The sequence below is a fragment of the Taeniopygia guttata genome, chromosome 34 (assembly GCF_048771995.1).
Source record: "Taeniopygia guttata chromosome 34, bTaeGut7.mat, whole genome shotgun sequence".
NCBI lineage: Eukaryota > Metazoa > Chordata > Aves > Passeriformes > Estrildidae > Taeniopygia > Taeniopygia guttata.
This window is the reverse complement of record NC_133059.1, coordinates 3,465,291-3,493,168: the sequence shown is the minus strand read 5'-3', so window position 1 is coordinate 3,493,168 and position 27,878 is coordinate 3,465,291. Positions and strand designations below refer to the sequence as shown.

General features: G+C 53.5%; 2 protein-coding genes and 1 long non-coding RNA gene across 4 annotated transcripts; all 3 read left to right on the top strand.

Moving 5' to 3' along the window:
- Positions 1 to 4,906: 4,906 nt before the first annotated feature.
- CCDC9 (coiled-coil domain containing 9) lies at positions 4,907 to 18,928 on the top strand. Its single transcript, XM_072920888.1, has 10 exons — positions 4,907 to 5,109; positions 5,801 to 5,887; positions 8,406 to 8,507; positions 9,927 to 10,073; positions 10,609 to 10,692; positions 11,794 to 11,934; positions 13,648 to 13,841; positions 16,222 to 16,341; positions 17,438 to 17,498; positions 18,656 to 18,928. The coding sequence occupies exons 1-10, from the start codon at positions 5,107 to 5,109 to the stop codon at positions 18,926 to 18,928; spliced, it is 1,212 nt and encodes a 403-aa protein (XP_072776989.1). The 5' UTR covers positions 4,907 to 5,106.
- Positions 18,929 to 19,042: 114 nt separating this feature from the next.
- On the top strand, positions 19,043 to 20,426 carry LOC121468665 (uncharacterized). 2 transcript variants are annotated; one of them, XR_012052508.1, is made up of 4 exons: positions 19,043 to 19,128; positions 19,678 to 19,749; positions 20,043 to 20,074; positions 20,312 to 20,426. It is a non-coding gene; the product is annotated as an uncharacterized lncRNA (long non-coding RNA). The 2 variants fall into 2 exon arrangements; XR_012052509.1 differs by having other exon boundaries at positions 19,051 to 19,128; positions 19,675 to 19,749.
- Positions 20,427 to 23,391: 2,965 nt separating this feature from the next.
- On the top strand, positions 23,392 to 24,821 carry C5AR1 (complement C5a receptor 1). The gene has a single exon (XM_041712613.2). It carries the CDS (start codon positions 23,392 to 23,394, stop codon positions 24,487 to 24,489), a length of 1,098 nt encoding a protein of 365 aa, XP_041568547.2. The 3' UTR covers positions 24,490 to 24,821.
- The last annotated feature ends 3,057 nt before the right edge of the window (positions 24,822 to 27,878 follow it).

Sequence of the window (27,878 nt, the reverse complement as noted above, 5' to 3'; positions counted from 1 at the left end):
GCGGGCGCTGTTTGTAAACAAACCGCGCAGCGACCCCCGCGCGCCCCCCAAAAACAGCGACCCCCAAAAACGACCCCCACCCCTGCTCCGTGCCCCCCCCCCAAAAAAAAACCCCTCCCCAAAAAAACCCCCCCCCGGGAGGGTCCCTTCCCCCCCCTCCCCCCCCCCGGCCATGTGCGGTGTCGCTGTCGCTGCCCCCCCCCCCCTTGTGTCCCCTCCCTGTCCCGCTCACCCCCCCCACCCCACCCCAAATTTGGGGACCCCTCCTCAATTTTAGGACCCTCCTCTATGTGATATTCCCCCCCCACCCTCCCCAAAATTTGGGGACCCCCCCTCTATTTGGGGACCCCGTCCATTAAGCGCGACCCCCACCTCAATTTTTGGCCACCCCCCGACTCTATTTGGGGACCTCAATTTGTGGGACCTCCCCCCCCTGTGAATTTTGGGGACCCCCCCGGTGTGAATTTTGGGGACCCCCCCTCCCCACGCTGTGAATTTTGGGAACCCCCCCCGCTGTGAATTTTAGGGACCCCCCCCACTGTGAATTTTGGGGACCCCCCCCCTCCTCCCCTCCCTGTCCCGCGTGGGTCCCCCCCCTCAACCTGAGCACCCCCCCACAACCTGAGCACCCCAATTTTGGGGACCCCCCTCAATTTTTGGAGCCCCCCCTCAATTTTGGGGACCCCCCTCAATTTTTGGAGCCCCCCCCTCAATTTTTGGCGCCCCCCCATCCCAAAATCTCCCCCACCCCCCCCCACGCGTCCCCCCAAGTGCCACCCGCGCGTGTCCCCGCTGTGTCCCCCCCCCCAAAATAACCCCCCCGCCCCTCCCCCACCCCGGGGGGTGTCCCCCACCCTTGGGTGACCCCGGGACCCCCCGGGCCCCCCCGGGCCCCCCCGGGCCCCCCCCACTCACGGAGCCGCATGAACCGCTCGGGACGGGCGCGATCGGCACCGGCGGAGCGCGCCACGCCCACCCGTGACGTCACCGCCCAACCGTGACGTCACCGCCCCGCCCCGCCCCGGACAAGTTCGGGCTTGTGCCACCCCGACTTTGGGGGGGGGGGGGGTGGGGATCCCCCTCCCCAAATTGTGTCCCCACCCCCACTTTGGGAAAATCGGCGGGTTTCACCCAAAATAATCCAAAAATATTTAAAATTTAGCGGCGCCCCCCAAAAAATTCTTTGCCTCAAACGGGACCCCCCCCCCCTTCCCTCCCCCCCCCAAATTCGGCCAAACTCCGAAAATCCCCCCCAAAAAAATTCCAGCTCTAAATCGCGCCCCCCCCAAATTCTGACACAGCCCAAAAGTGCGATGCCCCCCCAAATTAGCGACCCCCACCCCAAATTAACGACCCCCACCCCAAAATAACCCCCCCCACCCCAAAACTACGCCCCTCGCCCCAAAATAAACCCCCCCCGCACCCCAAAAGTGCGACCCCCACCCCAAAACAACCCCCCCCCAATTCCAGGGGTGCCGCACGTGGGTCCCCCCCACTCCCCAGTGCCGGGGGTCCCTCCCCGCCCCCACCCGGGGTTTTCCCGCCCCCTCCCCATTTTGGGGGGGGTCCCGGGGCGGTCCCGGGGCGGCCGCAGCCACTCAGCCGCCGCCCCCCCCCCGTTTCCAGGCGAAGCTGCGGCCGCCGCCGCCCCGGTAACAGCGGGAAGGTCCAACCAGGCGCCGCCGCCGCCGCCAGACCCCGCCCGCGACCCCCGGGACCCCCCGAAACCCCCCAAAAAACGGGGCTGGGGTCACCGCCTGACCTTTGACCTCTGACCGAGGGGGCTCCCCCCCCTTCCCCCCCCTCGTTCTTTCCCCCCCCCTTGGGCGGCGGCGGCCACGCCCCCCCCGGGCCGCGCGCTGCCGCGCCGCGACGGGATTGGTCGGCGGCGCGAGGGGAGCGGCCAATCAGAGCGCGCGGCGGTTGCTGTCTCCAGCGGAGCGCGGGAGAGAGAGCGCGGGAAAAAGGGGGGGGGGCGGGACAGGTGAGAGAGGGGACAGGTGAGACAGGACAGGGACAGGTGAGGGGACAGGGACAGGGACAGGTGAGGGGACAGGTGAGACAGCGGGGACAGGGACAGGTGGGACAGGGGGACAGGGACAGGGGGACAGGTGAGACAGGGGGACAGGGACAGGTGAGAGGGGACAGGGGACAGGTGAGAGGGGACAGGTGAGACAGGGGGACAGGGACAGGTGAGAGGGGACAGGGGACAGGTGAGAGGGGACAGGTGAGACAGGGGGACAGGGACAGGTGAGAGGGGACAGGGACAGGTGAGGGGGCACAGGGACAGGTGAGGGGGCACAGGGACAGGTGAGAGGGGACAGGTGAGACAGGGGGACAGGGACAGGTGAGAGGGGACAGGGACAGGTGAGAGGGGACAGGGACAGGTGAGGGGGCACAGGGACAGGTGAGAGGGGACAGGTGAGACAGGGGGACAGGGACAGGTGAGAGGGGACAGGGACAGGTGAGAGGGGACAGGGACAGGTGATGGGGGACAGGTGAGAGGGGACAGGGGAGAGGGGACAGGGGAGAGGGGACGGGAGAGGGGACAGGGACAGGTGAGACACAGGGACAGGGACAGGTGAGACAGGGGGACAGGGACAGGTGAGAGGGGACGGGGACAGGTGAGAGGGGACAGAGACAGGTGAGGGGACAGGGACAGGTGAGAAGGGAGAGGGACAGGTGAGGGGACAGGGACCGGTGAGGTGACAGGTACAGAGATACAGGCACAGGTGTGGCCTGGACTCAGGTGTGGGCACAGGTGTTGGCACAGGTATAGGTATTGATACAGGTGTTGGCACAGGTATAGGTATTGATACAGGTGTTGGCACAGGTACGGGTACCCATACAGGTGTTGGCACAGGTACAGGTTATTCCGAGTTATTCCCAGTTCCCCCCCAGTTATTCTCAGTTTCTCCCCAGTCATTTCCAGTTTCCCGCCCACTTTCCCCCCAGTTATTCCCAGTTATTCCCAGTTTCTCCCCCAGTTTCCCCCCACTTATTCCCAGTTTCCCCCCAGTTTCCCCCCCAGTTATTCCCAGTTATTCCCAGTTTCTCCCCCAGTTATTCCCAGTTTTTCCCCCAGTTCCCCCCCAGTTATTCCCACTTCCCCCCCCAGTTATTCCCAGTTTCTCCCCCAGTTATTCCCAGTTTCCCCCCCAGTTCCCCCCCCAGTTATTCCCACTTTCCCCCCCGTCATTCCCAGTTTCCCGCCCACTTTCCCCCAGTTATTCTCAGTAATTCCCAGTTTCTCCCCCCCGTTCCCCCCCAGTTATTCCCAGTTTCTCCCCCAGTTTCCCCCAGTTATTCGCAGTTATTCCCAGTTTCCCCCCAGTCCCCCCCCAGTTATTCCCAGTTATTCCCAGTTCCCCCCCCCAGTTATTCCCAGTTATTCCCAGTTTCCCCCCAGTTATTCCCAGTTATTCCCAGTCATTCCCAGTTTCCCCCCAGTCCCCCCCCAGTTATTCCCAGTTCCCCCCCCAGTTCCCCCCCAATCATTCCCAGTTTCCCCCCCAGTTCCCCCCCCAGTTATTCCCAGTTATTCCCAGTTTCCCCCCAGTTATTCCCACTTCCCCCCCAGTTATTCCCAGTTTCTCCCCCAGTTTCCCCCCAGTTTCTCCCCCAGTTATTCCCAGTTATTCCCAGTTTCTCCCCCCGTTATTCCCAGTTCCCCCCCCGCCCCCCCCAGCCCCGCCCGGCCCCGCCCCCGGCGCCGCGCGCGCCCCCGGCTCAGCCAATCAGCGTTCGCGGCCGCGGTCAGAGCCTCAGCTGCCATGGAGACAGCCGGGGGGCGGGGCCAGCGAGGCCACGCCCATCGCCTGCCCCAGTACACGCCCAGAATGGGCGGGGCCAAGCGTGACCACGCCCACAAAGGGGAGGGGGGAGCGAGAATGGGGCGGGGGGGGGACAGAGGGACAGACAGAGGGACAGAGAGGGGACAGAGGGACAGAGAGGGGACAGAGGGACAGAGGGACAGAGAGGGGACAGAGGGACAGAGGGACAGAGGGACAGAGCGGGGACAGAGGGGACAGAGGGACAGAGGGACAGAGGGACAGAGGGACAGAGAGGGACAGAGGGACAGAGGGACAGAGGGACAGAGGGACAGAGAGGGACAGAGGGACAGAGGGACAGAGAGGGGACAGAGGGACAGAGAGGGGACAGAGGGACAGAGGGACAGAGGGACAGACAGAGGGACAGAGGGACAGAGGGACAGAGGGACAGACAGAGGGGACAGAGGGACAGAGGGACAGAGGGACAGACAGAGGGACAGAGGGACAGAGGGACAGACGGACAGACGGACAGAGGGACAGAGAGGGGACAGAGGGACAGAGGGACAGAGGGACAGACGGACAGAGGGACAGAGAGGGGACAGAGGGACAGAGGGACAGACGGACAGAGGGACAGAGGGACAGAGGGACAGAGGGACAGACGGACAGAGGGACAGAGGGACAGAGGGACAGACAGAGGGACAGAGAGGGACAGAGGGACAGAGGGACAGAGGGACAGACAGAGGGACAGAGAGGGGACAGAGGGACAGAGGGACAGAGGGACAGAAAGGGACAGAGGGACAGACGGACAGAGGGACAGACAGAGGGACAGAGGGACAGAGAGGGGACAGAGGGACAGAGAGGGGACAGAGGGACAGAGGGACAGAGGGACAGAGGGGACAGAGGGACAGAGGGACAGAGGGACAGAGGGACAGACAGAGGGACAGAGGGACAGAGAGGGGACAGGAGGTGACAAAGGGACACACGGGGTGGCACCGCCCGGGGGTGACAAAAGTGCCACCAACAGGAGGTGCCCCTCCAGAGGGTGACAAAAATGACCCAAAACGAAGTGACAGCGCCCGGGGGTGACAAGGGGACACCAGGTGCCACCTCCGGGGGGTCACAGCGGTGCCACCACCCCAGAAGTGCCATCGGTGCCACCCCAGAGGTGCCATCGGTGCCATCGGTGTCACCCGCGCCGCTCCCGTGTCCCCGTCCCCGTTGCCCTTTTAAGCCGCCCCGGTGGGCCCCACTTTGGCACCATCGCCCCTTTAAGCTCCGCTCCTCCTTCCGCCCATACCGGAAGCGGAAGTAGCGGCGAACCGGGACCGGCGCCGCCATGGTGGGCCCGGAGGGTCCCGGAGGGTCCCGGAGGGTCCGGGGGGGTCACGGGGAGGTCCCGAAGGGGTCCCGGAGGGTCCCGGGGTCGTTTCGGGGGTCCCGGAGGGTCCCGGAGGGTCTCGGGGGGTCCCGGGGGGGTCGTGGGGTCGTTCCGAGGGTCCCGTGGTCCCTCCCGGGGTCGTTCCGGTGGTCCCGGGGTCGTTTCGGGGGTCCCGGACCGGGCTCGGGGCTCGGGGGGGGTTTGGGGTTATTTGAGATTTGGGTTATATATTTTTTGAGGATTTTTTTTAGTGTTTTTCGGGGTTATTTTGTGGGGGGGGGGTCTCTCCGTCCTTGGTGGGTTTTTTTGGGGTTTTTTTTGTTTGGTTTTTTTTTATTTTTGTGGGGTTTTTTTTGGGATTTTTTTTTAATTTTTCGGATTTTTTTTTTTGGGGGGGATTTTCTTATGGGTATTTTCGGGATTTTTTTGGGGGTATTTTTTGGGTTTTTTATTGGTTTTTTTATTATTTTTGTGGGGTTTTTTGGGATTTTTTTTGCATTTTTTTGATTTTTTTGGGGTTTTTTTTGGGGATTTTCTTATGGGTAATTTCTGGATTTTTTTGGGGGGTCTCTGCCCTCCCCCGGGGGGTTCAGGCTGACCAAAGCCCCCTCCCCAAAAATCCCCTCCTCCCCTCCCCTCCCCTCCCCCGCAGGCGGCGGCGCTGGAGAAGGACGCGGAGCTGGACCGGAGAATCGCCGCCCTGCGCAGGAAGAACGAGGCGCTGGTGCGGCGCTACCAGGTCAGGCCAGGGGGGCCGACCCCTCCCCAAAAATCCCCCAAAAATCCCCCCGGGACCCCCCAAAAATTCCTCAGGACTCCCCAAAAAAATCCCCCCAAAATCCTCCCGAGACTCCCCAAAAATCACCCAAAAATTCCTCAGGATTCCCCCAAAAATTCCCCCCCGAGACTCCCCAAAATTCTCCCCTGAGAGCCCCAAAAAATCACCGAAAAATCCCCCCGAGATTCCCCAAAAATCACCCAAAAATTCCTCAGGACTCCCCAAAAAAATCCCCCCCAAGATCTCCCCAAAAATCCCCCCGAGACTCCCCAAAAAATCACCCAAAAATCCCCCCGAAACTCCCCAAAAAATCACCCAAAAATCCCCCCGAGACTCCCCAAAAATCCCCCTCCGGATCTCCCCAAAAAACGACCCCAAGATCTCCCCAAAAATCCTCCCTGAGATCTCCCCAAAAAACCCCCCGGGACCCCCCAAAAATCCCCCCCCAGATCTCCCCAAAAATCCCCCCGAGACTCCCCAAAAATTACCCAAAAATCCCCCCGGGACCCCCCAAAAATCCCCCCCCAGATCTCCCCAAAAATCACCCAAAAATTCCCCCCGGGACTCCCCAAAAATTCCTCAGGACTCCCCAAAAAAATCCCCCCAAGACCCCCCAAAAATCCCCCCCCGATCTCCCCAAAAATCCCCCCCCAGGACCTCCCAAAAAATACCCCCGAGATCCCCCCAAAAATCCCCCCGAGACTCCCTAAAAATCACCCAAAAATCCCCCCGGGACCCCCCAAAAATCCCCCCGAGATCTCCCCAAAAATCACCCAAAACCCCCCCCGGGACCCCTCAAAAATCTCCCCTGAGAGCCCCAAAAAATCACCCAAAAATCCCCCCAAGACTCCCCAAAAATCCCCCAAAAATTCCTCAGGACTCCCCCAAAAATCCCCCCAGAGATCTCCCCAAATATCACCCAAAAATCCCCCCGGGACCCCCCCAAAAATTCCTCAGGACTCCCCAAAAAAGTCCCCCCCAAGATCTCCCCAAAAATCCCGCCGAGATCTCCCCAAAAATCACCCAAAAATCCCCCTGAGATCTCTCCAAAAACCCCCCAAAAATTCCTCAGGACTCCCCCAAAAATCCCCCCCAAGATCTCCCCAAAAATCACCCAAAAATCCCACTGGGACCCCCCAAAAATCCTCCCTGAGATCTCCCAAAAAAATTCCCCCCGGGACCCCCCAAAAAATACCCCCAAGAATCCCCAAAAATCCCCCCGAAACTCCCCAAAAATCACCCAAAACCCCCCCCGAGATCTCCCCAAAAACCCCAAAAAAATCCCCCCCGGGACCCCCCAAAAAATACCCCCGAGAATCCCCAAAAATGCCCCCCCAGATCTCCCCAAAAATCCCCCCGAGATCTCCCCAAAAATTCCTCAGGACCCCCCCAAAAATTCCTCAGGACTCCCCCAAAAATCCCCCCGAGATCTTCCCAAAAATTTCCCTAAAATTCCTCAGGACCCCCCCAAAAATCCCCCCAAAACCACCCCCCCGGGACCCCCCAAAAATCCCCCCAAAACCCCCCCCCCGGGACCCCCCAAAAATCCCCCCGAGACTCCCCAAAAATTTCCCTCAAAGTTCTCAGGACCCCCCCAAAAAATCCCCCCAAAGATCTCCCTGAAAATCCCCCCGGGACTCCCCAAATCCCCCCCAAAAATCCCCCAAAATAATCCCCAAAAATCCCAAAAATTCCCTAAAAATCCCCAAAAAGTCCTCAGAAAAACCCCAAAAATTGCCAAAAACCCCAAAAATTCCCAAATTTCCCCAAAATCCAGGAGATGGAGGAGGATCGGCGCCGGGCTGAGTGCGAGGGGGGGCTGGGACCCCAAATCCCCCCCAAAAACCCCAAAAAAATCCTTAAAAATCCCCAAAAATTCCTGAAAAAAACCCAAAAATTCCCAAATTCCCCCAAAATTCCCAAATTTCCCCCAAATCCAGGAGATCGAGGAGGATCGGCGCCGGGCGGAGCGCGAGGGGGGGATGCTGTGACCCCAAATCTCCCCCCAAAAAACCCAAAATAATCCCTAAAAACCCAAAAAAACCCCCCAAAATTCCTCAGAAAAACCCCAGAAAATTCCCAAAATTCCCCAAAATTCCCAAATTCCCCCAAAATCCCCAAATTTCCCAAAATTCAGGAGATTGAGGAGGATCGGCACCAGGCGGAGCGCGAGGGAGGGGCTGTGACCCCAAATCCCCCCCAAAAAACCCAAAATAATCCCTAAAAACCCCAAAAATTCCTGAAAAAAACCCAAAAAATTCCCAAAAAACCCCAAAATTCCCAAATTTTCCCCAAATCCAGGAGATGGAGGAGGATCGGCGGCGGGCGGAGCGCGAGGGGGGGGCTGTGACCCCAAATCCCCCCCCAAATCCCCCAAAAAATCCCCAAAAATCCCCAAAAATTCCTCAGAAAAACCCCAAAAAATTCCCAAAAAACTCCCAAAAATTCCCAAAATTCCCAAATTTCCCCCAAATTCCAGGAGATCGAGGAGGATCGGCGGCGGGCGGAGCGCGAGGGGGGGGCTGTGACCGCCCGGCCCCCCCGGCGGGGGGGGGACAGAGACCCCCCGGGACCCCCCGGGGTGAGATTTGGGGCTATTTGGGGCTTTTTGGGGTTTTTGGGGGGATTTTGGGGTTTTTTTTGGGGTGTCTAAGTGGGGAATTGGGGGAGATTTGGGGATTTTTTGGGGGGGATTTGGGGATTTTTGGGGGATCTCGAGGGATTTGGGGTTTTTTTGGGGGGATTTGGGGATTCTTTGGGGGGATTTTGGGGATTTTTGGATTTATTTGGGATTTATTTTGGGGTTTATTTGGGTTTATGTTGAGCTTTATTTTGGGGTTTATTTGGGTTTATTTTGAGCTTTAATTATTTGGTTTATTTCGAGGTTTATTTTGGGGTTTATTTGGGATTATTTTGAGGTTTATTTTGGGGTTTATTTGGGTTTATTTCGAGGTCTCTCAGTGGGGATTTTGGGGATTATTTTGGGTGAATTTTGGGTTTATTTGGGTTTATTTGACTTTTATTTTGGGGTTTATTTGGGTTTATTTTGAGGGCTCTCAATGGGGATTTTGGGGATTATTTTGGGTGAATTTTGGGTTTATTTGGGTTTATTTGGGGTTTATTTTGGGCTTTATTTGGGTTTATTTCGCAGTCTCTCAATGGGGATTTTGGGGATTATTTTGGGTGAATTTTGGGTTTATTTTGGGTTTATTTGGGGTTTATTTTGGGCTTTATTTGGGTTTATTTCGCGGTCTCTCAGTGGGGTTTTGGGGATTATTTTGGGTGGATTTTGGGGTTTATTTGAGTTTTATTTTGGGGTTTATTTGGGTTTATTTTGAGGTCTCTCAATGGGGATTTTGGGGATTATTTTGGGTGGATTTTGGGGTTTATTTGGGTTTATTTGAGGTTTATTTTGGGTTTATTTGGGGTTTATTTGAGTTTTATTTTGGGGTTTATTTGGGTTTATTTCGAGGTCTCTCAATGGGGATTTTGGGGATTATTTTGGGTGGATTTTGGGGTTTATTTGGGTTTATTGGGGTTTATTTGAGTTTTATTTTGGGGATTATTTGGGTTTATTTTGGGGTTTATTTGGGTTTATTTTGAGGGCTCTCAATGGGAATTTTGGGGATTGTTTTGGGTGGATTTAGGGGTTTATTTGGGTTTATTTGAGTTTTATTTTGGGGTTTATTTGGGTTTATTTCGAGGTCTCTCAGTGGGGATTTTGGGGATTGTTTTGGAGTTTTTTGGGGGGTTTATTTGGGTTTATTTTGGGGTTTATTTGGGTTTATTTGGGGTTTATTTTGGGATTTATTTGGATTTATTTCGCAGTCTCTCAATGAGGATTTTGGGGATTATTTTGGGTGAATTTTGGGTTTATTTTGGGGTTTATTTGAGGTTTATTTGGGTTTATTTCGAGGTCTCTCAATGAGGATTTTGGGGACTGTTTTGGGTGGATTTTGGGTTGATTTTGGGTTTTTTTGGGCTCTCTGCCCCCCAACAGGACCAGCCCAAGGAGAAGAAGCCCCCGGGCCCCCCCCGGATTTCGGGGCGCCCCCCCCGGGGGGGTGGGGGAGGGGCCGGGGGGTCACGACCCCGCGGGAGGGGGGGAGGGGCGGGGGGGGGCGACGGCGGCGACCGAAAATCCCAGGTGAGATTTGGGGGGATTTGGGGAAATTTGGGCATTTTGGGGAGATTTTTGGGGGATTTGGGGAAATTTTGTGGAAATTCGGGGATTTGGGGGGATTTTTGTGGAAATTTTGGGAAATTTGGGAGATTTTGTGGAAATTTGGAGCTATTTGGGGGGATTCTTGTGGGAATTTTGGGGATTTTTTGTGGAAATTCGGGGATTTGGGGGGATTTTTGTGGAAATTTGGGGATATTTGGAGATATTTGGGGGATTTTGGTGGGATTTGGGGAAAATTTGGGGGATTTGGGGGGAATTTGGGGAAATTTTGTGGAAATTTGGGGATTTGGGGGGATTTTTGTGGGAATTTTGGCTGAATTTTGGCTGAATTTTGGGGTGAATTTTGACGTAATTTTGACTGAATTTTGTCGGATTTTGGGGTGAATTGTGGCGGATTTTGGGGTGAATTTTGGGGTGAATTTGGGCTGATTTTGGGGTGAATTTTGGGGTGAATTTGGGCCGATTTTGGGGTGAATTTGGGCGGTTTTGGGGTCCCCAGGAGTGGGAGCAGCGGCGGCTGCAGAACATCGAGCAGATGAACGAGGAGATGGAGAAAATCGCCGAGTACGAACGCGGCCGCAGGGTGAGGCACCAGTACGGACCAGTATAGACCAGTACGGACCAGTATAGACCAGTACGGACCGGTATAAACCAGTACGGACCAGTATAAACCAGTACGGACCAGTATAGACCAGTACGGACCAGTATAGACCAGCACAGACCAGTACAAACCAGCACGGACCAGTACAAACCAGCACGGACCAGTACAAACCAGCACAGACCAGTACAAACCAGTTCAGAGCTGTATAGACCAGCATAGATCACTACACACCTGTTAGCCCAGTTTATCCCAGTTCATCCCAGTTCCGCCCCAGTCCCTCCCAGTTTGTCCCAGTAACCCCAAATCCCCTCCCAGTCCATCCCAGTCCCCTCCCAGTTTATCCCAGTCCCCTGCCAGTCCCTCCCAGTTGCTCCCAGTCCCTCCCAGTGCCCCCAAATCCCCTCCCAGTCCCTCCCAGTGCCCCCAGATCCCCTCCCAGTTTATCCCAGTTCATTCCAGTCCCCTCCCAGTCGCTCCCAGTCCCCCCCAGTGCCTCCCAGTTTATCCCAGTCCTCTCCCAGTCCCTCCCAGTTTATCCCAGTCCCTCCCAGTGCCCAAAATCCCCTCCCAGTCCCTCCCAGTTCCCCCAAATCCCCTCCCAGTTTATCCCAGTCCCCTCCCAATGCCCCCCAGTTTATCCCAGTCCCTCCCAGTGCCCCCAGATCCCCTCCCAGTTTATCCCAGTTCATTCCAGTCCCCTCCCAGTCCATCCCAGTCCCTCCCAGTGCCCCCAGATCCCCTCCCAGTTTATCCCAGTCCATCCCAGTCCCCTCCCAGTTTATCCCAGTCCCTCCCAGTCCCTCCCAGTAACCCCAGATCCCCTCCCAGTGCCCTCCAGTCGCTCCCAGTGCCCCCCAGTGCCCCCAAATCCCCTCCCAGTTTATCCCAGTTCATTCCAGTCCCCTCCCAGTTGCTCCCAGTCCCCTCCCAGTGCCCCCCAGTTTATCCCAGTCCCCTCCCAGTCGCTCCCAGTGCCCCCAGATCCCCTCCCAGTTTATCCCAGTGCCCCCAGCTCCCCTCCCAGTGCCCCCCAGTGCCCCCCAGTTCCCTCCCAGTGCTCCCAGTGATCCCAGTTTCCCGCAGGAGGGGCTCCCGGAGCGGAACCCGGTGCGGAACTTTCTGGACGATCCGCGGCGCTGCGGCCCCGAGCCCGGGGGGGGGCCCGGGGGGGGCCCCCGGCGGCACCAGCGCAACTGGGGGGGCCCCGACTTCGGCAAGGCCGCGGTGGGTACCCCAAAAACCCCAAAAACACCCCAAAAAAACCCCCAAAAAATATCCCACCAAAAAATCCCACCAAAAAATCCCAAAATCTTCCTTCAAAAATCCCCCAAAAATACCCCAAAAATCCCCCCAAAAAGCCAAAAAAATCCCACCAAAAAAAGCAAAAGAATCCCCAAAAACACACAAAGCCCCCAAAAAATCTCCCAAAAATCCAAAAACCCTCAGAAATAGAAAAAAAAACCCAAAAGAATCCCCAAAAAAATCCCCCAAATAATCAAAAAAAACCCCCAAAACTTCCCCCCAAAAAATCCCAAAAACTTCCTCCAAAAATCCTCAAAAAAGCCAAAAAAATCCCCCCAAAAAATCCCCAAAAACACACAAAAAGCCCCAAAAAATCAAAAAAAAATCCCCAAAAATCCAAAACCACCCTCAAAAAGTCCTAAAACAAATCCTCCCAAAAAAATCCCAAAAAAATTCCCAAAATCTCCTTTATTTTCCCCTATTTTGGGGTATTTTTTGGGGGAATTTTCTCCATTTTTCGGGCTTTTTTGGGATTTTCTCTGTTTCTGGGGTTTTTTGGAGGAGATTTTCCCCATTTTTCATGAGATTTTTTTGGGGTTTTTTTTTGTATTTTCCCCATTTTTGGCCCCATTCTCTCAGGGTTTTTTTGGGCGATTTTTTTTGGGTTTTTTTTTCTATTTTCCCCATTTTTGGCCCAATTCTCTTGGGGTTTTTGGGATTATTTCGGGGAGTTTTTTTGGGGTTTTTTTTGCATTTTCCCTATTTTTGGCCCGATTCTCTCGGGGTTTTTTGCGATTCTCTCGGGGTTTTTTTTGGGATTTCCCATTTTTAGCCCGATTCTCTCGGGGTTTTTGGGATTTTTTTGGGGTTTTTGGGATTTTTTGGGGGGTTTTGTTTATATTTTCCCTATTTTTGGGCCGATTCTCTCGGGGTTTTTTTGTGATTCTCTCGGGGGTTTTTTTTTGTATTTTCCCCATTTTTGGCCCGATTCTCTCGGGGTTTTTTGGGGTTTTTTTTTTCTATTTTCCCCATTTTAGGCCCAATTCTCTCGGGGTTTTCTGCGATTCTCTCGGGGTTTTTTTGGGATTTCCCATTTTTGGACCGATTCTCTCGGGGTTTTTGGGATTTTTTTGAGGTTTTTTTTTTTGTATTTTCCCCATTTTTGGCCCGATTCTCTCGGGGTTTTTTTGTGATTCTCTCGGGGGTTTTTTTTTTTATTTTCCCCATTTTTGGCCCGATTCTCTCGGGGTTTTTTGGGGGTTTTTTTTTGTATTTTCCCCATTTTTGGCCTGATTCTCTTGGGGTTTTTTTTGTATTTTCCCCATTTTTGGGCCGATTCTCTCGGGGGTTTTTTTTGTATTTTCCCCATTTTTGGGCCGATTCTCTCGGGGGTTTTTTTGTATTTTCCCCATTTTTGGGCCGATTCTCTCGGGGGTTTTTGGGGATTTCCCATTTTTGGGACGATTTTCCCCTTTTTCCCCCAGACCCGGCGGGGCCTTTGGGATTTTCCTGAGTCAATTTTTGGGTATTTTCCCCATTTTTGGCCTGATTCTCTCGGGGTTTTTTGCGATTCTCTCGGGGTTTTTTTTGCATTTTCCCCATTTTAGGCCCGATTCTCTCGGGGTTTTTTGCGATTCTCTCGGGTTTTTTTGTCATTTCCCATTTTTGGCCCAATTTCCCCGTTTTTCCCCCCAGGCGCGGCGGGGGGCTGCCCGGGCGGGGGTCTCTCCGCCGCTGGACCCGACGCTGTGGATGACGGGGCGGCAGCGGGCGGAGTACGAGCGCTGGAAACGGGAGCGGGAACGGATCGACCGCGAGCGGCTGCAGCGGCACCGGGACCCCCGCGGCGCCTGGAGACGGGAGTGGGACGCACAGAAACCCGACGGCATGTGGGTCTGGGGAAAAAAAATGGGATTTTGGGGGGTTTGGGGAAAAAAATGGGGTTTTTAGGGCAAAAAATGGGGTTTTTACACAAAAAAAATGGGGTTTCTAGGCCAAAAAATGGGATTTTTGGAAGAAAAAATGGGATTTTTGGACCAAAAAATGGGATTTTGGGGGGTTTGGGGAAAAAAATGGGGTTTTTACACCAAAAAAATGGGGTTTTTAGCCCAAAAATTGGGATTTTTGGACAAAAAAATGGGATTTTTGGACGAAAAAATGGGATTTTTGGGTGAAAAAATGGGGTTTTTAGGCCAAAAAATTGGATTTTTGGATGAAAAATGGGATTTTTGGATTAAAAAATGGGATATGTAGACAAAAAATGGGGTTTTTAGAGAAAAAAAAATGGGGTTTTTAGACAAAAAGTGGGATTTTAGGGAAAAACCCCCGTGGCGCCTGGAGACGGGAGTGGGACGCCCAGAAACCCGACGGCATGTGGGTCCGGGGGAAAAAATGGGATTTTGGGGAAAAAAATTGGGATTTGGGAAAAAAAAATGGGATTTTTAGGGCAAAAAACGGGGTTTTTACACAAAAAAAATGGGGTTTTTAGGCCAAAAAATGGGATTTTTGGACCAAAAAATGGGCCATTTGGATTAAAAAAATGGGATTTTTGGATTAAAAAATGGGATGTTAGACAAAAAACTGGGGTTTTAGGTCAAAAATGGGATTTTTAGACAAAGAAATTGGGTTTTTAGACAAAAAATGGGGTTTTTAGACAAAAAAAATGGGATTTTTAGACAAAAAAATGGGGGTTTTGGATGAAAAAATGGGGGTTTTAGGCCAAAAAAATGGGATTTTTGGATTAAAATATGGGATATTGAGACAAAAAATGGGGGTTTTATGGCAGAAAATGGGATATTTAGACCAAAAAATGGGGTTTTTAGACCAAAAAAATGGGGTTTTTAGACAAAAAGTGGGATTTTGGGGAAAAGCCCCCGGCTGCAGCGGCACCGGGACCCCCGCGGCGCCTGGAGACGGGAGTGGGACGCCCAGAAACCCGACGGCATGTGGGTCTGGGGGAAAAAAATGGAATTTTGGGAAAAAAATTGGGGTTTGGGGGAAAAAAAATGAGGTTTTTAGGCAAAAAAATGGGGTTTTTATGGCAGAAAATGTGATTTTTAGACAAAAAAATGGGATTTTTGGACGAAAAAAGGGGGTTTTTAGAGCAAAAAATGGGATTTTTGGATTAAAAATGGGATTTTTGGATTAAAAAATGGGATATGTAGACAAAAAATGGGGTTTTTAGACAAAAAAAATGGGATTTTTAGACAAAAAGTGGGATTTTGGGGAAAAGCCCCCGGCTGCAGCGGCACCGGGACCCCCGCGGCGCCTGGAGACGGGAGTGGGACGCCCAGAAACCCGACAGCATGTGGGTCCGGGGGAAAAAAATGGGGTTTTTAGACAAAAAAATGGGATTTTGGGGGGTTTGGGGAAAAAAAATGGGGTTTGGGGGAAAAAAAATGAGGTTTTTAGGGCAAAAAATGGGGTTTTTAGGTTAAAAAATGGGATTTTTGGAAGAAAAAATTTGATTTTTGGACCAAAAAATGGGCCATTTGGATAAAAAAATGGGATTTTTAGGCCAAAAAACGGGATTTTGGGGTGAAAAAATGGGATGTTTAGACAAAAAAATGGGATTTTTGGATAAAAAATGGGATTTTTGGACGGGAAAAATGGGATTTTTCTGAAAAAGATTGGATTTTTGGAAGAAATATGGGATATTTAGACAAAAAATTGGATTTCGGGGGGGAAAGATTGGATTTTTGGAAGAAAAATTGGGATTTTTGGAAGAAAAAAAGGGATTTTTGGGGTGTTTGGGAAAAAAGATGGGGATTTAGGGAGAAAAATCAGGGATTGAGGGAAAAAATGGAGGTTTAGGCCAAAAAATGGGATTTTTGGACCAAAAAATGGGACTTTTGGAGGAAAAAATGGGATGTTTAGACAAAAAAATGGGATTTTTAGACCAAAAATGGGATTTTGGGTAAATTTTGGGATAAATTTTGGGGTGAATTTTGGGTTTTCAGGTAAATTTTGAGGTGAATTTTGGGAGAAATTTTGGGGTGAATTTTGGGATACATTTTTGGGTGAATTTTGGGTTTTCAGGTGAATTTTTGGGGTGAATTTTTGGGTGAATTTTGGGTTTTCAGGTGAATTTTTGGGGTGAATTTTTGGCGTGAATTTTGGGGTTTTCAGGTGAATTTTTGGGGTGAATTTTGGGTTTTTCGATGAATTTTTGGGTGAATTTGGGGGTGAATTTGGGGTTTTCAGGTGAATTGGGTTTTTGGGTGAATTTGGGGGTGAATTTGGGGTCCCACCTCTGCCCCTCCCCCGCAGGTTCTCGGGGGTCCCGGAGGAGCCCGAGGGGGGAGGGGCCCCCCCAGGCCCCCCCCCGCCCCTCCCCCACCCCCAACGCCGCCGGAGGGGCCGAGGGCGGGGGAGGGGCCGCCCCTACAGGTGAGGGGATTTTGGGGGGATTCGGGGGATTTTGGGGAAATTTGGGGGATTCTGGGGAAATTTGGGGGATTTGGGGGAAATTTGGGGGATTTTGGGGGAAATTTGGGGAAAATTTGGGGGGATTTGGGGGAAATTTGGGGTTTTGGGAGGATTTTGGGGGGATTTTGGGATTTTGGGGAGATTTGGGGGGATTTTGGGGAAATTTGGGGGATTTTGGGGGGTTTTGGGGAGATTTTGGGGAAATTTGGGGGATTTTGGGGAGATTTTGGGGAAATTTGAGGAAATTTGGGGGGATTTTGGGGGGTTATGGGGAGGATTTTGGGATTTTGGGGGGATTTTGGGGAAATTTGGGGGATTTTGGGGAAATTTGGGGAGATTTGGGGGGTTTTGGGGAGATTTGGGGAAAATTTGGGGGTTTTGGGGGAATTTTGGGGAGATTTGGGGAAAATTTGGGGGTTTTGGGGGAATTTCGGGGGGATTTTGGGGTTTTGGAGGATTTCGGGGGGATTTTGGGGGGATTTTTGTGGATTTGGGGGGGAACTTTGGTTTTTGGGGGGATTTTCTGGATTTGGGTTTTTTTTGTGGATTTTGGGGGAGAATTCTGGTTTTTTGGGGGGGATTTGGGGAAATTTGGGGATTTTTGTGGATTTTGGGGGAGAATTCTGTTTTTTGGGGGGATTTTTGTGGATTTTGAGGGAATTTTGTGGATTTTGGGGGGATTTTTGGGGAATTTGGGGGGTTAGGGGGATTTTTTTGTGGATTTTGGGGGGTTTGGGGAAGTTTGGGGGGATTTTTGGGGAATTTGGGGGGAGTATTTTGTTTTTTGGGGGGGATTTTTAGGGATTTTAAGGTTTTTTTTAATGGATTTTTGTGGATTTTGGGGGATTTTTGTGGATTTGGGATTTTTTGGGACGCTTTTAGGGGGACATTTGTATTTTTTGGAGGGGATTTTTGGGGGGAATTTTCGGGGGAAATCCCCTTCTCCTTCTTTTTTCCAGGAATTTTGGGCCGAATTCCCATTTTTGGGGATTTTTTTTTGGGGAATTTCCCAAATTTTTGCCCGAATTCCCAAATTTTTCCGTGAATTCCGTTCCAGTTTCCACGACGATCGTTGGGAGCCGCAGCCGGAGCCGCCCCCGGACCCCGAAACCCCTCAGGTGACCCCAAAATTTGGGGATCCCCCCCCCGGGATTTTGGGATCCGCTGGAATTTTGGGATTTGGGATTTTGGAATTTTGGGATTTGGGATTTTGGAACCCCCCCCCGGGATTTTGGGATTTGGGGATTTGGCATTTTGGGACCCCACAGAATTTTGGGATTTTGGGACCCTCTGGAATTTTGGGATTTAGAATTTTGGGGGTTGGGATTTTGGGATTTTCCCATATTTTGGGATTTGGAATTTTGGAATTTTGGAATTTGGACCCCTTCATGATTTTGGAATTTTGGGATTTGGGATTTTGGGATTTTGAGATTTTCCCGTATTTTGGGATTTGGAATTTTGGATATTTGGAATTTGGACCCCTTCGGAATTTTGGGATTTTGGGATTTTGGAATTTTGGGATTTGGGATTTTGGGATTTGGGAATTTGGAACCCCTCGGAAATTTGGGATTTTCCCAGATTTTGGGATTTGGGATTTGATTTGGGATTTTGGGATTTCCGCTGATTTTGGGATTTGGAATTGGGGAATTTGGGAATTTGGAGCCTCCTCAGGATTTTGGGATTTGGAATTTTGGGATTTGGGAATTCGGACCCCTGTGGGATTTTGGGATTTGGGATTTTGGGATTTGGGAATTTGGAACCCCTCGGAAATTTGGGATTTCCCCAGATTTTGGGATTTGGGATTTGATTTGGGATTTTGGGATTTCCCCTGATTTTGGGATTTGGAATTGGGGAATTTGGGAATTTGGAGCCTCCTCAGGATTTGGGGATTTTCCCAGATTTTGGGATTTTGGGATTTTGGGATTTGGGATTTTGGAATTTGGGAATTTGGACCCCTTTGGAATTTTGGGATTTTGGGACCATTTGGGATTTGGGAATTTGGAGCCTCCTCAGGATTTTGGGATTTTCCCAGATTTTGGGATTTGGGAATTTGGGATTTGGGAATTCAGACCCCTTTGGAATTTTGGGATTTTGGGACCATTTGGGATTTGGGATTTGGGAATTTGGAGCCTCTCAGAATTTTGGGATTTTGGGATTTGGGAATTTGGGAATTCGGACCCCTTTGGAATTTTGGGATTTGGGAATTGGAATTTTGGGATTTGGGAATTTGGAGCCCTTTGGAAATTTGGGATTTTCCCGGATTTGGGGCTGGCAGGTCCCGGGGAAGGTTCCGGAAGCTCCCGGATCCCCGGGGGACTCCGACCAGTGGGAGGATCTGAGCGACGACGACGAGGACGGACAGGAGGGGCCCAGTTCAGACCAGTCCAAACCAGTAACGCCCAGTTCGGACCAGTTCAAACCAGTAACGCCCAGTTCGGACCAGTCCAAACCAGTAACGCCCAGTTCGGACCAGTCCAAACCAGTAACGCCCAGTGAGCCCCCAGGTGTGTCCCAGTTCAAACCAGTTCAGACCAGTTCAAACCAGTAACGCCCAGTTCAGACCAGTGCAAACCAGTAACCCCCAGTGAGCCCCCAGGTGTGTCCCAGTTCAGACCAGTCCAAACCAGTCCAAACCAGTAACTCCCAGTTTCTCCCAGTCCAAACCAGTAATGCCCAGTTCAGACCAGTCCAGACCAGTAACGCCCAGTTCGGACCAGTTCAAACCAGTAACGCCCGCTGAGCCCCCAGGTGTGTCCCAGTTCAGACCAGTCCAAACCAGTAACGCCCAGTTCAGACCAGTCCGGACCAGTAACGCCCAGTTCGGACCAGTCCAAACCAGTAACGCCCAGTACGGACCAGTCCGGACCAGTAACGCCCAGTGAGCCCCCAGGTGTGTCCCAGTCCAAACCAGTCCAAACCAGTAACGCCCAGTCTCTCCCAGTTCAAACCAGTAACTCCCAGTGACCCCCCCAGTCTCTCCCAGTTCAAACCAGTCTCTCCCAGTTCAAACCAGTTCAAACCAGTAACTCCCAGTGACCCCCCCAGTCTCTCCCAGTTCAAACCAGTTCAAACCAGTAACTCCCAGTGACCCCCCCAGTCTCTCCCAGTTCAGACCAGTTCAAACCACTAACTCCCAGTAACTCCCAGTGACTCCCCCAGTCTCCCCCAGTTCAAACCAGTCTCTCCCAGTTCAAACCAGTAACTCCCAGTGACCCCCCCCAGTCTCTCCCAATTCAAACCAGTCTCTCCCAGTTCAAACCAGTTCAAACCAGTAACTCCCAGTCTCTCCCCCAGCAGCGCCCCTCCCCCCCCCCAGCCCCTGCCGGAGCCCCCCGGAAACCCCGGAGCGCAGCGGGACCCCCCCCCACGGTACTGGGGGGACTGGGGGGAACTGGGAGGGGAACTGGGGGGGGAACTGGGACAAACTGGGGGGAACTGGGAGGGAACTGGGAGGAACTGGGAGGGACTGGGATCAAACTGGGATCAAACTGGGAGGGAACTGGGGGGAACTGGGAGGGTCGTTAGTGGTTTATACTGGTCTGGACTGGTTTGGGCTGGTCTGGACTGGTGTGTACTGGTTTATACTGATCCATACTGGTTTGTACTGGTCCATACTGGTCCATACTGGTTTATACTGGTCCATACTGGTGCTGTTCCCGCAGGGCCGGAGGTGGAGAGCTCAGATTTGCAGAGGGTTCGTTCCCAAAATCACCTGGGGGGCCCCAAAATCACCTGGGGGGCCCCAAAACTCACCTGGGGGTCCCTAAATTTACCTGGGGGGGTCCCAAAATCACCTGGGGGGGCACCTGGGGGGTCCCAAAACTCACCTGGGGGGCTCCAAAACTCCCCTGGGGGGTCCCAGCCCCAGCGGGGTTTGGGGAATTTGGGGGTTTTTGGGGTCTCCAGCCCCTTTTTCTCTCTCCCCCCACAGGAGGAACCAGCGACCCCCCCCAGGTGTGACGGGGGGGGGACCCCAAATCCCACCTGAACCCCCCCCAGGTGGGACCGGGACCCCAAAAAATCCCAAATCTCACCTGGGGGGACCCCAAAAAACCCAAATCTCACCTGGGGGACCCAAAATTCCCTTGGGGGGGCCCCAAAAATCCCAAATCTCACCTGGGGGGGCCCAAAAAAACCCAAAATTCCCTTGGGGAACCCCAAAAATCCCAAATTTCACCTTGGGGGGGGTCCCCAGTTTTCCCCCCGTGGGGATTTTGGGGTCCCCCCCCCTCTCCAGTTTTGTCTTTTTGTTGAATAAAACTTCAAAACTCCTCCGGCTTCGTCCTTAATTTTTGGGTGTCCCCATTAATTTTGGGGGTCCCCCCGGTCTCTTTCACCCCCCCCCACAAAAATAAACCCCAAATTTTTGGGCGGTTCCTCAAAAAAAAAAAAAAAATTTGGAGCTTTTTTCCTCCATTAAAAAATCAAATTTTGGGGGTTTTTACCCTAAAATAAGACCCAAATTTTGGAGTGGGGGTGTCCCCAACCCTGCCCCCAAAATTTTGGGGTTCCCCACCCCCCCGGCCCCTCCCAGCCCCCCTTTTTTGGGATTTCCTGCCCCCCCCCGGTTTATTTCCCCTTCCCGCGGTTTCCACTGAAAACGGCGGCGCCGCTCCAGGTGAGGGGGGGGGGCGGATTTTGGGGGGTCCCGGGGGGGTTTTTGGGGACCCCTCCCCCTCCAACCCAATTTTAGGGGGTCCTCGCCTCATTTTTGGGGGGATCCCGGCCTGAATTTTGGGGTTTTGGCCTCGATTTTGGGCTTTTTGGGGCTCTTTAGTCCCATTTTGGGGGGGGTTTTGTTCTCTTGGGGGGGTTTGGGGGGGCCCCTCCCAGTTCAGACCAGTTTGGGGGGGGTCTCCGGACCAGTTGGGGGGGGTCTCGGCCTCATTTTGGGGTCCCCGGCCCCATTTTTGGGGTCCCCTGCCCCAGTTTTGGTTCCCCAGCCCCATTTTTGAGGTCCCCAGCCCCATTTTTGGGGACCCCAGCCCCATTTTTGGGGTCCCTACCCCCATTTCTGGAGTTCACTGCCCCATTTTTGGGGTCCCCACTCCATTTTTTGGTGTCCCCAGCCCCATTTTTGGGTTCCTCACCCCAATTTTGGTGTCCCCAGCACCAATTTTGGGGTCCTCAGCTCCATTTCTGGGGTTCCCACTCCATTTTTTGGGGTCCCCAGACCCATTTTGATGATTCCCGGCTTCATTTTGGGGTCCCCATTCCAATTTTGGGGTCACTCACCCCAATTTTGGGGGTCCCCAGCCCCATTTTTGGATCCCTCACCCCAATTTTGGGTCCCTCACCCCAATTTTGGGTCCCTCACCCCAATTTTGGGGGTCCCCAGCCCCATGTTTGGGTCCCTCACCCCAATTTTGGGTCCCTCACCCCAATTTTTGGGTCACTCACCCCATGTTTGGGTCCCTCACCCCAATTTTGGGTCCCTCACCCCAATTTTGGGTCCCTCACCCCAATTTTGGGGGTCCCCAGCCCCGTTTTTGGGGACCCCACCCAGCGAGGGGGGGGAAGGGTGGAGTTGCCCCTCCCCCCCTCCAAGTTCCTCTCCCAAATTCTTGCGCCATGGGCCGGGGTGGGGGAGGGGAGGATGAAGAAATCCCAAATCCGGCCGGGAGAGGGGGGGGGACCCCAAAAACGGGGTGGGGACACCAGAAATGGGGTTGGGGACCCCAAAAATGGAGCTGGGGACACCAAAAATGGGGCTGGGGACACCAGAAATGGGCTGAGGAACCCAAAAATGGGGCTGGAGACCTCAAAAATGGGAGTGGGGACCCCAGAAATGGGGTGGGGACACCAAAAATGGGGTGAGGGACCCCAAAATTGGGGTGAGGGACCCAAAATTGGGGTGAGGAACCCAAAATTTGGGCTGGGGACCCCAAAATTGGGGTGAGGAACCCAAAAATGGGGTGAGGGATCCCAAAATTGGGGTGAGGAACCCAAAAATGGGGCTGGGGACCTCAAAAACGGGAGTGGGGACCCCAAAAATGGGGCTGGAGACCCCAAAAATGGGGGTGGGGACACCAAAAATGGGGGTGAGGGACCCCAAATTGGGGTGAGGAACCCAAAATTGGGGTGAGGAACCCAAAAATGGGGCTGGGGACCTCAAATTGGGGTGAGGGACCCCAAAATTGGGGTGAGGAACCCAAAATTGGGGCTGGGGACCTCAAAAATGGAGCTGGAGACCCCCAAAATAGTGCTGGGGACCCCCAAAATGGGGCTGAGGAGCCCAAAATGGAGGTGAGTACCTTAAAAAATGGAGGTGGGTACCCCAAAAATGGGGCTGGAGACCCCAAAAACACTTTGGTTACCTGGTGGGGTGGGGTTGGGGGTCTTTTAGGAGGTCCTTGACCACCTGGCCAGGTGAAGAACCACCTTGACTCATCCCTGACCACCTTTGGTCACCTCTGGGAAGGTCCTTGACCACCTGGCCAGGTGAAGGACCCACCTTGGGGTCTTCAGGACCACCTGGCCAGGTTAAGGACTCACCCAGGGGGTCATTTGGAAGGTCCTTGACCACCTGGCCAGGTAAAGAACCACCTTGGGATGGGTCAGGGGGTCATTTGGAAGGTCCTTGACCACCTGGCCAGGTGAAGATCCACCTTGGGGTCTTCAGGACCACCTGGCCAGGTGAAGGACCCACCTTGACCCACCCCTGACCACCTTTGGTCACCTCTGGGAAGGTCCTTGACCACCTGGCCAGGCGAAGGACCCACCTTGGGGTCTTCAGGACCACCTGGCCAGGTGAAGAACCCACCTTGACCCACCCCTGACCACCTTTGGTCACTTTTGGGAACGTCCTTGACCACCTGGCCAGGTGAAGAACCACCCTGGGGTCTTCAGGACCACCTGGCCAGGTGAAGATCCACCTTGACCCATCCCTAACCACCTTTGGTCACCTTTGGAAAGTTCCTTGACCACCTGGCCAGGTGAAGAACCCACCTTGACCCACCCCTGACCACTTTTCCCCACCCCCACCCATCTCCAGGTGTCCCCACCCCCACCATGGACACCTGGAACGACACCTGGAACGACACCTGGGGTGACACCTGGAGCGACACCTGGAACGACACCTGGAACGACACCTGGGACGACACCTGGGGCGACCTCTACGAAGACCTGGACGCGTCCGAGATCCCTCCGGGCCACCGCGCCGTGCTGGTCCTCTACGCCGCCATCTTCCTGCTGGGCGTGCTGGGCAACGGCGCCGTGCTCTGGGTGACGGCGGCCGAGCTGCGCCGGACGGTCAACGGCGTTTGGTTCTCCAACTTGGCCTTGGCCGACCTCCTGAGCTGCCTGGCGCTGCCCTTCCTGGCCTTGCCGCTGACCACCGACCACCACTGGCCCTTGGGTGGTGCCGCCTGCAAGGTTCTGCCATCGTTGACCGTCTTGGCCATGTTCTCCAGCGTCCTTCTGCTGACGGCCATCAGCGCCGACCGCTGCGCGCTGGTCACCCGCCCGGTCTGGTGCCACAACCGCCGCACGCCCGCCTTGGCCGCCGCGGCGTGCGCCGGCGCGTGGGCGGCGGCGGCGTTGTTGACCATCCCGTCCTTCCTGTTCCGCGCCGTCCGCGTTGACCCCTTCTCGGCCAAGGCCACCTGCGTGTTGGCCTACGGCGCGGTGCGGCGGCACCGGCGCGGCGCGGAGATGACCACGGCCGTCGTGCGCTTCCTCTGCGGTTTCCTCGGGCCGTTCACCGTCATCTCGGGGTGTTACGGCCGCCTCCTGTGCCGCGTGCGGGCGCGGGGCTTGGCTCGGTCACAGAGGGCCACCAGGACGGTGCTGGTGGTCATCATCAGCTTCTTCGTCTGTTGGCTGCCCTACCACGTGGTGGGGCTGGTGCTGGCGGCCGCCGCGCCCGACACGGCGGCGTTCCGCCGCGCCCAGGCCGCCGACCCCGCGGTGGCCGGGTTGGCCTACGTCAACGGTTGCGTCAACCCCATCATCTACCTGGTGATGGGGCGGGGGCTGGGCCGGGCGCGGCGCTCGTGGCGGGCGTTGCTCAAGGGGGTGCTCAGCGACGACCCCGCCAGCGCGGCCGGGGACAGCCGGGCCCGCAGCGCCGCCACCACCGAGGACGGCCTCGAGGGCACGGCGGTCTGAGGGGCGCCGGCGCGGCGGCGCTCGTTTTCGTCATCGGCGTCGCGGTCGTCGTCTTCGTCGTCGTTGGCGTTATCGTTGTCATCGTTGTGGTCATTTGGTGATCGTCGTTTTCACCGTCATCATCTTCATTGTCATGGTCATGGTCATGGTCATGTCATGGTCATAGTCATGGTCATGGTCATGGTCATTTTCATCATCATCGTCTGGTCGTGGTCATGGTCATGGTCATTTTCGTCATCGGCGTCGCGGTCGTCGTCTTCGTCATCGTTGGCGTTATCGTTGTCATCGTCGTGGTCATTTGGTAATCGTTGTTTTCACCGTCATCGTCTTCATTGTCATGGTCATGGTCATGGTCATTTTTATCATCATTGACTGGTTGTGGTCATGGTCATGGTCATTTTCATCATGGTCATGGTCATGGTCGTGGTCATTTTCATCATCATCGTCTGGTCATGGTCATGGTCATGGTCATGGTCATTTTCATCATCATTGACTGGTCGTGGTCATCATCATCATCATTTTCACCGTCATCATCATTTTCATCATCATTGACTGGTAATGGTCATGGTCATCGTTGTTTTCACTGTCATCCTCATCATCGTTGTCATGGTCATGGTCATTTTTATCATCATCGTCTGGTCATGGTCATGGTCATGGTCATTTTCATCATCATCGTCTGGTCGTGGTCATGGTCATGGTCATTTTTACCATCATTGACTGGTCATGGTCATGGTCATGGTCGTTTTCGTCATCGGCGTCGCGGTTGTCGTCTTCGTCGTCGTTGGCGTTATCGTTGTCATCGTCGTGGTCATTTGGTGTGGTAATCGTCATTTTCACCATCATCATCTTCATTGTCATGGTCATGGTCGTTTTCATCATGGTCATCATGGTCATGGTCATGGTCATGGTCATTTTCATCATCATCGTCTGGTCGTGGTCATGGTCATGGTCATGGTCATGGTCATGGTCATTGTGGTCATGGTCATGGTCGTTTTCGTCATCGGCGTCGCGGTCGTCGTCTTCGTCGTCGTTGGTGTTATCGTTGTCATCGTTGTGGTCATTTGGTAATTGTCATTTTCACCGTCATCGTCTTCATTGTCGTGGTCATGGTCACGGTCATTTTCATCATCATCGTCTGGTTGTGGTCATGGTCATGGTCATTTTCATCATCATTGTCTGGTCATGGTCATGGTCATGGTCATGTTCATTTTTATCATCATTGACTGGTCATGGTCATGGTCATGGTCATTTTCACCATCATTGTCATGGTCGTCATCGTCATCATCATTGTCATTATTGTCAATTGTCATTTTCATCATCATCATCATCGTGGTCGTCATCTTCATCATCGTTGTCGTTATTGTTGTCATCGTCGTGGTCATTTGGCATGGTCATGGTCATCGTCGTTTTCACCGTCATCATTGTCTTCATTGTCATGGTCATGGTCATTTTCATCATCATTGACTGGTCATGGTCATGGTCATGGTCATGGTCATGATCTTCATCACCATTGTCGTTATCATCGTCATTGTCACTGCCATCGTTGTTGTCGTGGTCATCGTTGTCATTGTCATGGTTCTTGTCACAGTCATCTTCATCATCGTCATCGTCATCATCATCCTCATGGGCCTGGTCATGGTCATGGTCATTTTTATCATCATCATCACGGTCATGGTCAGGTGAAGGAAAACCACCATGGTCATGGTCATCGTCTTCATCGTTGTCATGGTCATCTTCATCATCGTCATCGTTGTCAATGGTCGTCGTCTTCATCATCATCATCGTCATGGTGCTCATCATCATCATCGTCATCATGGTGCTCATCATCATCATCGTCATAAACATCGTCCTTGTCATGGTCATCATCGTCATTTCATCTTCATCACCATGGTCATCGTCATCGTCGTTGTCGTTGTCGTTGTCGTGGTCATCATTGTCATGGTCATCATCTTCATCATCATTGTAATTGTCATCTTCATCATCGTCGTCATCCTCTTCCTCACCGTTGTCGGTGTCGTTGTTGTCATCGTCACTTTGGGGTCCCACCAGAGCGGCAGAACGGGGGTGTGAGCGTGGGGGGATGGGCAGCTCTTCCTCCTCCTCCTCCTCCTCCTCCTCCTCCCCTTCTTCATCTCCTCCTTTTCATCCTCCTTTTTCCTCCTCTTCTTCCTCCTCTTACTCCTCCTACTCTCCTCTTCTTCCTCCTCCTCTTCTTCCTCCTCCTCCTCTCCATCTCCTCCTCCTCTTCCTCCTCCTCTTCTTCCTCCTCTTCCTCATCTCCTCCTTTTCTTCCTCCATTTTTCCCTCTTCTTCTTCCTCCTTCTCCTCCTCTTCCTCCTCCTTCTCCTCCTCCTCTTCTTCCTCCTCTTCTTCCTCCTCTTACTCCTCCTCCTCCTCTTCTTCCTCCTCCTCCTCTTCCTCCTCCTCCTCTTCCTCCTCTTTCTCCTCTTCTTCTTCCTCCTCCTCCTCATCTCCTCCTTTTCTTCCTCCACTTTCCCCTCTTCTTCTTCTTCTTCCTCTTCTTCCTCCTCCTTCTCCTCCTCCTCCTCCTCCTTTTCTTCCTCCCCTTCTTCATCTCCTCCTTTTCTTCCTCCTTTTTCCCCCTCTTCTTCCTCTTCTTACTCCTCCTCCTCCTCCTCTCCTCTTCCTCCTCCTCTTCTTCCTCCTCCTCCTCCTCTTCCTCCTCTTACTCCTCCTCGCCTCTTCCTCCTCCTCTTCTTCTTCCTCCTCCTCCTCTTCCTCCTCTTCTTCCTCCTCCTCTTCCTCATCTCCCCCTTTTCTTCCTCCATTTTTCCCTCTTTTTCCTCCTTCTCCTCCTCTTCCTCCTCCTTTTCTTCCTCCTCTTCTTTCTCCTCCTCTTCCTCATCTTCTTCATCCCCTTCTCCTCCTCCTCACCTGTCCCCCTCTCTGTCCCTCTGTCCCTCTGTCCCTCTGTCTTGGGGACATTTGGGGACACTGAGGGTGGCCCTGGGGACATTTGGGGACATTTGGAGACACCTGGGGACCCTTGAGGACACTTGGGGACACTTTGGGGACATTTGGGGACACTGGGGGTGGCCCTGGGGACATTTGGGACAATGGGGGTGGCACTGGGGACACTTTGGGGACATTTGGGGACATTTGGGTGGGTGGCACTGGGGACACTTTGGGGACATTTGGGACACTGGGGGTGGCACTGGGGACCCTTGGGGACAATGGGGGTGGCCCTGGGGACACCTGGGGACATTTGGGGACCCTTGGGAACATTTGGGACCAACCGTTCCCATCCCCCAAAATTCCCAAAATTCCCAAAAAGCCCCAGAAATTCCCAAAAAACCCCAAAAATTCCCCAAAACCGCCGTTCCCATCCCAAAAAAACCCCGAAAATTTCCTAAATCCCCAAAATTCCC